The sequence below is a fragment of the Poecilia latipinna genome, unplaced genomic scaffold, assembly GCF_001443285.1.
Source record: "Poecilia latipinna isolate Pla-1442-1.1 unplaced genomic scaffold, P_latipinna-1.0 Scaffold2296, whole genome shotgun sequence".
Lineage (NCBI taxonomy): Eukaryota > Metazoa > Chordata > Actinopteri > Cyprinodontiformes > Poeciliidae > Poecilia > Poecilia latipinna.
This window is the reverse complement of record NW_015114912.1, coordinates 67079-74560: the sequence shown is the minus strand read 5'-3', so window position 1 is coordinate 74560 and position 7482 is coordinate 67079. Positions and strand designations below refer to the sequence as shown.

The window sequence follows — 7482 nt, the reverse complement described above, 5'->3', positions numbered from 1 at the left end:
AGAACTTGCCTATGCTATACTGAGAATATATTAAGGATCTTTTTCTCTTTCTTGTAATGTAGGGCTTGTCTTTAATGCTTTTAAACAGTAGGGGGCGATGTTGTGAGTCATGTTTGAATGTGAGGTCTGTGGATTGGCCGCAGCCGAAGAAGCAGACAGAGCAGCTAAAGGGAAGTTCTGCAGCGTGCTCGGTTCAGTGGAGCTGTGTTGTGTCAGTTCCTGCTTTTAACGATCTGAAAACAGCAAACAGATCTGTTCTATTTAAATTAGCTGCACACATATCGGCACACAATGGCCACTGGTAAGTGCAGATATGTTCTTGGATATCTTTTTTGCCCGTTTTTCTCTTAAAGTAGGTCAAATTGCAATGCGGCTTTTTGAGCCGCGAGGCCGTCCAGCGGTGCCGTCTATTACATGGAAAATAACCGATGTTTAAAAAGCTAATTCAGCCTTCTGTGTAGCTTTGTCTTCCTTATATCGGAGATTTATCTTAATCAAAGATTATTCATTTATCTTAATGGCTTGGTATTTGTTGAAATCATTTTTAAATATTATATGGCCCTATTGCGAGTATTCAACCTGAAACGAGCCGATTGTTGCTAGCGAACTTGAATGCGTCATTGTTTATACCGAAACTGTTTTTTTCCATTAAAAAAAAAAAGAAGCTGTTTTATTATTATGTGATTCTCTACCTTAATATATAGGGGGACTTGTAGGGATATGCCATTTCACAAAGTCCACCAAATCAATATATTTTAAAAAGGATTAATTTTGTTTCCAGTAAGTAGTCTGAGCCGGGGCTTGATTAGGGCGCCATTTTCTTGCGTGCTTGCCTGGGCCCGGCCTACTTCATTGACCCATTTTGACTTTGCTCTCATTTTTGGTTAAATGCGTGAAGATGCGCTATTTAATAAACGCTGTGGGTAAATTTAGCAATGTTTTTTTTTTTTCTAATTTCAGATTCGGGCTACGGTGGCGCACAGAGGTAATTATATACTCACTCCAAACATTGTTTCAGAAGAAGATGCGCCAAATGTAAACAATGCAATTTTGTGCAGTATAAATAATCATAATATTTCCTTTGGATTTTTGTAGCAAGAATCTTTTTCAGCCTGTTGGCATGTTTCTTTTTCACTAGTTGAAATATCTTAGAAAATTTCTCATTTTTATGAGCTGAATTTGAATGTATTTTGTTTGCAGCTATGGGTCATATGGAGGTCAGCAGAGCGGACAGGTAAAATATTTTCCAAAGCAGACCATCAGTCCATTTTATATCAACTTTATTGGTTATATTTATTTTAACTCATGCCTCTTAATTACAGGGTTATGGACAAGGAAATGGTGGGGCCACCGGTTCCTATGGAGGACAGAATTATCCAGGCTATGGTCAACAAGGAGCGCCGCAAGGTTCAGGTAATGTAGTTCATTGTTAAAGGTGTTGGGAGAACAGGAATCTCTTTATATTTCTAACCCTTAATCTATCTAAAGTACCTTAAGAATTCAATTGAAATGTGACTTATTCTATTTGTTTTGACAGAAGGTTATGGTCAATCTCAGCAACAAAGCTATGGTAGTAGCTATGGTCAAGACTCATCTGGGTAAGTTGATTGGACTGACTCTACAGATGCAACATTAATTTAAGTCTTGGGTGCCTGTTTTACCATCTTCCTTTCTTTAAACAAAGGTATGGCGACAAGTCGGCTTCTTACGGCCAGCCAGCAGCTGCGTCTTACGGTGGACAGAGTCAGGGAGGTGCAGGCTATGGCCAGCAGAGCTCCTACGGCGGACAGAGTGGTGGCTACGCCGGAGCACAGGCGCAAGGAGCTAGTAGTGGCGGTGCCAGCTATGGCCAGCAGAGCACCTATGGTGGACAGAGCAGTGGTGGATATGATGGCAGCCAAAGCCAAGGAGGTGGAGGCAGTGGCAGTGGCTATGGAAGATGGAGTGAAGGTATGGACATATTTTAGTTGTAGTCAGAATTGTTTGTTTGTTTTTAAACCTCCTTTGATTACACTGTGTCACCCTTTTGTTCTGTCAGGTGAAGGTGGCGGTCAGGGCGGAAGGTTTGGCCGCGATGGTGCAGACCGCTCAGAAGGAGGTGGCGGCTTCAGGGGCAGAGGCCGCGGTGGTTTCGATCGTGGCAGTTACGACCGTAGTGGTGGCTATGACCGTGGGGGCTATGACCGTGGCGGTTACGACCGTGGTGGCAGAGGTGGACCTGCTGGTATGGGGTAAGTTGCACAGTGCCACTACCCCCCAGGTATCTCTATGTATTTGTAAATGAGTAACAAGTTGTTGTTTTAACACATTGCCTTTCAACTACAAAACAATCCATGTAGATGGATTTGAACTATCACATCAGCTTTGTGCTCCAGACCCCCCATGCTCTGGTAATATTTATTTAAATTTTCCATGAGTCTATTCATGATCCATCGAATGACCCATTTCGCAATGATCTGCTTTATGCTACAGGTAATTCAGTAAAGTGCTTGTGTTGAATCTATTCAGGTGAAATGATGGATGCCTGTTCATAGTGGCAACCAGATCAGTGAAGGTCATATTTAATGAAAGAGTAGGTTCTGACATGAACCCAAACAGGAGCAAGAAGATGCTACATTTTAAGTTACAGGAGGTTTTGACCAGTTGACAATACTGATATAAAGTATTGTAAAGGTTTTTTCTTTTTCTTTTTTTTGTTGTTGTTTTCTTTCTTTCTTTCGTAAGTGCTGGCAAGTTGCAACATTTGATGCAACATCTGATTTTGTCCATTTGTTGCGACTTGATGAGACAAATCAGTCTTATTCTTGTCCATTTGTTTCTAATCCAAATCTAAATTGAAGAAGTCAGTTTTGTAGCCTCTTTCACCATCTACCAGTTTGATCCTCATAGTATGCCTCCTGTCAGTCCATCATATGCTATGCTTTTGATTTTTATTTGGCGACAAAGGGGGGAGCAGTACATTATGCAGAGGAACACTAATGGGGTTTTTTTTTTAGCCCACAAGCTGCAAGTTTTTCTTCATACAGAACCTGGCAGTAGGACTTCTGACAAGCTTGTGTGAAAATGTCTTTGAGACCAAAAAGTCTGTCTTGTTTAAGCGGCACCATGTGTGATAAATATCAACTGAGATACAATGACACGGTTTCTTTGACAAAACGAAAACAAGTCCAATGGAGAGTTGAGCTTCTATCCTGAGAACCTCTTTCACATTTCTTTCATTTAATGAAATTTCAAAGTTTCACATCAAGATTTAGGAAATCTATTAGCTCAGATTATCTGATCATTGATTTTTTTTTTTTTTTAGTGTAGCATGAAGCTACGTGGTAGACTACAAAGAGGGATGTAGCCAATAGACAAATATTCTCTTGTACGTGAATCTGATATTCTAAACATGTTAATACCTGATGATTTTACAGGATTACTTTGTTGTAATGCTGCATTAAGGAGACCAGGTAAAAGCTTTTGGTAGAACAGTCATATTCTTTACATAGACCTGGAGACTCATCATCAGCTACTTCACATTGAGCCAGATTCATTAAAGTATTGTGTATTTGACAATGGTCAGCCTGTTTACTGTGTTAACATGGATCTACATTTTATACTACAGGTATTGAGAGTGAATGAACTAAAACTGGGACCTCAGTTAACGGATCTTTAAAAAATGAAATCGCTTGAAGATTGCTCATTGGTTACTGCACTCCTTCGCTCCAATCCGGCTCTTCATTTGGAAACAAATTCAGCTGGTTCTCCAGCTTTTGGTATCCAATCTGGTTTTGTCAATCAAAAGGAGCAAATTGTTTGTAAATGGCGACCCATTGACCTGTGATTGTCTACACTCGTCTGCCAGGATGTTCAGTCAGAACTTCCTGGTCATCTGTGTATTGATCTGTAATGCCAAAGACTAACTCATTCATCGTGTGAGACATTTCCACTGTAGTCGCACACCCTGGCAGGAGTGCAAACTGGTGTGGATGTAGGGGAGCTTTGAGCTCTCGGTTGGAACAAAGGAAAGGCCATCATATCTTCAATTTTTTCCTCTGCAGAGGTGGTGACCATGGTGGCTACAAAAATTTCGGTGGTAAGTGACGAGCATCAGAACTGTGTCGGTGGGGGAGGAGAGAACTTGAGTTAGAAAAAAAAAAAAAAAAAAAAACAGAAAAGGGGGTTTAAGGAAAAAAAAATCTCAATGAATGCCACCATTCTCATGTCCAGATTCCCAAGGAACTCCACCTAATGCTATTTCTCAATAATGACTTCAGATATGGTAAAGAACTTGGTTAAAGAACTTGGAGTTGTAAAATAATGGTAATACTGCATGAAGACGGGGATGATTGTAAATGAAAAGGTGTTCCAAGGACCAAGAAGGGTAAACCTAAACGGGAGACATTTTTGGTGGTTTTCATTTCTGGTATAAGCTCAAAGAAAACGAGCAATTCTGTTCTTGTTGCAAGGTAATGGTATTGGTGATGCAACGGTACGAAAACTCGCATCAGTACAGCTGTAAACCTGGATTTTTGTTAAAGTTATCACTAAACTTTGGTAGGGCTGATGTTTGTGTGAAACTCCACAGGCTGGGTTGAAGAACTTCTGTTCCTAACGTGTTGTTGTTCTATCCGCTTCTCTGTTGCATAGGCTCTCGAGATTATGGCTCAAGGGATGAATCAGGTGGGCTTTTCTCCCTTTAAATCTTGATTAATTTAATGAGTATTTGCCCAGTCTAGCTTCTCTCTGTGTTTGGGTATTCCTGACACTTTTCATTTTCTTCACAGCTGGGGATCAGGATAACTCTGACAACAACACCATTTTCGTACAGGGACTTGGAGAAGATGCGACTGTTCAAGAAGTTGGAGACTTCTTCAAGCAGATTGGTATCATCAAGGTACAGAGTTGGTGTAGCTGCCTCTCACTTTTATGAAAATTATTTGAAAGATTCTCCTAATTAAGCCAGTAACTGGGACTACATGATGCAAAACACTGATTATGGCCATGCTGTTTATGTCTTTTAGGTAAATAAGAAGACCGGTCAGCCGATGATCAATATCTACTCTGACAAGGCCACTGGCCGACCCAAGGGAGAAGCTACTGTGTCCTTTGACGACCCTCCATCAGCTAAAGCTGCTATTGATTGGTTTGATGGTAAGGACACTGATTACTTTGAGCGTCTTGGCTTGTTTAGCTTCTTCTTACATGTTGTGCTTGGACTTGTAGGAAAGGAATTCAATGGCAAACCCATCAAAGTCTCATTTGCCACTCGCAGAGCTGAGTTCACCCAAAGAGGAGGGTTCAGAGGTGGACGAGGAGGTGGGTGCTGTTCAGCTTGAGTAGCAATAGCATTACTAGTGGTGGTTTAATGTTGACCAGCAGAGTTTATGTCTGGTCAGGATTCAGAGGTCGTGGCGGTGGAGGAGGACCCAACTTTGACATAAAGGGAGGCGACTGGCCGTGTCCTAACAGGTTAGTTCTTTAATTACAGAAATAACGGGTACGTCTGGTGAATGTGATGATAATAAGTAACATTTTCTACCAACAGCTCTTGTGGAAACATGAACTTTGCAAGGCGGCAGGAGTGTAACAAGTGTGGAGCACCCAAACCAGAAGATGCTGGATTCGGAGGAGGAGGTTTGTTTGTTTTTCTCAAAATATAAAGACGTTTTAACTGTTTTACTTAACATACGTGACTATTTAGAGCAAAATGTTTTACTTTGTTCAAAACCATCCTGTGTTTGCCATGTGCAGATCGTGGTGGCAGAGGAGGATTTGGAGGTGACCGAGGTGGAAGCTTCAGGGGCCGCGGGGGTTTCCGTGGCGGAGACCGTGGGGGCTTTGGAGGCGGCGATAGAGGTTTCGGAGGCGGCTACAAAATGGGAGGAAGGTATGTTAAAGATTGAGTTCAACTGAAGATATCAGTCTCTTAAAAGCAGCTTTATTTCTGAATGTAGTTTTGTTGTGTGGCCACTAGATGGCATAGCCGGGTTGAAGACTGGAGACAAGAAATTTAAAAGCTGTTGCTGAATTTGGTCATCCTTTTTCACCTGATGTGCATCAACTGAGGAAATGCATTCATGAAGTATTTCTTTGTATAAACAGTGTAATATCATACTGTGAATGGATTTCATGAAATTAAATTTCATTGTCTTTTTTTGTTTACCCTCTATGACCTTGTTAAAGGACGCTCTAATTTATGTTTAGGAGAAACAAAGTGATGTAAAACCGTCTGTGGAAGGACGTACAATATCCTTGAGATTCAGGATGCAAGCTTGACATCACGTCTCCCTTTATTTAATTGCTGCTTGTCCAATGACACGAGTGAATGGCCTTTTAAGAATTCAGCTCATGGCACATCCTCTGTCCTTTCTCCTCAGGGGTGACCGACGAGACGACAGAAGAGACCGGCCATACTAGGAGTTGAAAGACACCATTCCAGCCCTCGTCTTTGCCATTGGAGGGAGGGGAGGGGTTCTAGTGTAGAGAAACACTTGTGGGAGGGTTAATAACTCATCATTAGTCTTTTTTAGCTTATTCATCCTAAGTATTACTGTTCATCTGTGATTGAGGGATGCATTGAGCTAATGTGAAGAGGTTTGGGGGCTGATTGGCACTGTTGGCATGTTGTCACGTTTTTTTTTTTTTTTTATTATTTCTGTACATTTTTGTTCCCTTTGACTGTAGATGCAGATGGTTTGAGCTAGACTGTCTTTTTTTTTGTATGAATGGAATAAAATGTTTTACCTATGTTCTTTCTGACTTCTTTAAAAAAAATCTTATTAAATCTGGTTGTTTTTCAGTCTCTTTTCAAGTGCATCTAAATGAACTATAAACAAAGTTAAGTGATTTGAACAGTGAAGGTAGTATAAATCAGAAGTTTGATGTTTTACACCAAATGTATGGAAGAATCTGTTTAATGTTCTCAAGCATATTCATGGAAAACTGAAGGGATTTAAAGCAAAAACCCATTTTAGAGTTCTGGATGGTTTTAAGGTGTGGGCCAGCAGCTGAAATCAGCCTTAAGAACCACTCCCCACTTTGTCCATGACATGATCTACGTCAAGTTTGGGATTTTTATTTTGAAACCAAGGCGACAGTCTGGAGAAAGTGGAGAGGCACAGGGTGTCACTTGAGATTCCCACCGTCTGGGATGATCTGGACCACTTGAATCAAGTCGGTGCAAATATCTACCAGAAAGTTTTACAATATGTTCTCTCCTGCTGATCAGCTTAATAGTTTTACCAGACCAAACAATCTGAGCTGAACACCTCAGGGTGATCAAGTCAAACTGCGCAGAGGCAGGAGGAGCCCAAACCAAGTATTATATCAGACTATTTTTGTACTAAAATCCTCTTTACGGTCAGATTTGACGCTTTCAAAGTTTTAGATTTAATTTAGGCTGTAAATTAAATCATATATTTTTTACATGAAGAATTCGGAGGTCTGTCCACGTTTTTAAAGCAGCCGACCGGTGTGTTTGTTTGCCCCGCTGGTATT

The 7482-nt window shown here is 40.9% G+C and overlaps 1 protein-coding gene across 2 annotated transcripts; it reads left to right on the top strand.

The window, feature by feature from the left end:
- The first annotated feature begins 150 nt into the window (after positions 1-150).
- Positions 151-6733, top strand: taf15 (TAF15 RNA polymerase II, TATA box binding protein (TBP)-associated factor). 2 transcript variants are annotated; one of them, XM_015018610.1, is made up of 16 exons: positions 151-301; positions 961-985; positions 1201-1234; positions 1323-1413; positions 1538-1598; positions 1685-1950; positions 2039-2231; positions 4044-4078; positions 4633-4665; positions 4770-4879; positions 5007-5136; positions 5209-5301; positions 5382-5454; positions 5531-5619; positions 5737-5872; positions 6363-6733. In XM_015018610.1, the coding sequence occupies exons 1-16, from the start codon at positions 292-294 to the stop codon at positions 6400-6402; spliced, it is 1419 nt and encodes a 472-aa protein (XP_014874096.1). In that variant the 5' UTR covers positions 151-291; the 3' UTR covers positions 6403-6733. The 2 variants fall into 2 exon arrangements, with proteins under 2 accessions (XP_014874096.1, XP_014874097.1); XM_015018611.1 differs by lacking the exons at positions 151-301; positions 961-985; positions 1201-1234; positions 4044-4078 and having other exon boundaries at positions 1324-1413.
- The last annotated feature ends 749 nt before the right edge of the window (positions 6734-7482 follow it).

Bases quoted from the DNA above. Each gene is read 5' to 3' on its own strand.
- taf15 (XM_015018610.1), top strand. The intron at 4,666-4,769 runs GTGGGCTTTTCT...TTTTCTTCACAG, and splicing joins TGGCTCAAGGGATGAATCAG to CTGGGGATCAGGATAACTCT. The intron at 5,620-5,736 runs GTTTGTTTGTTT...TGCCATGTGCAG, and splicing joins TGCTGGATTCGGAGGAGGAG to ATCGTGGTGGCAGAGGAGGA.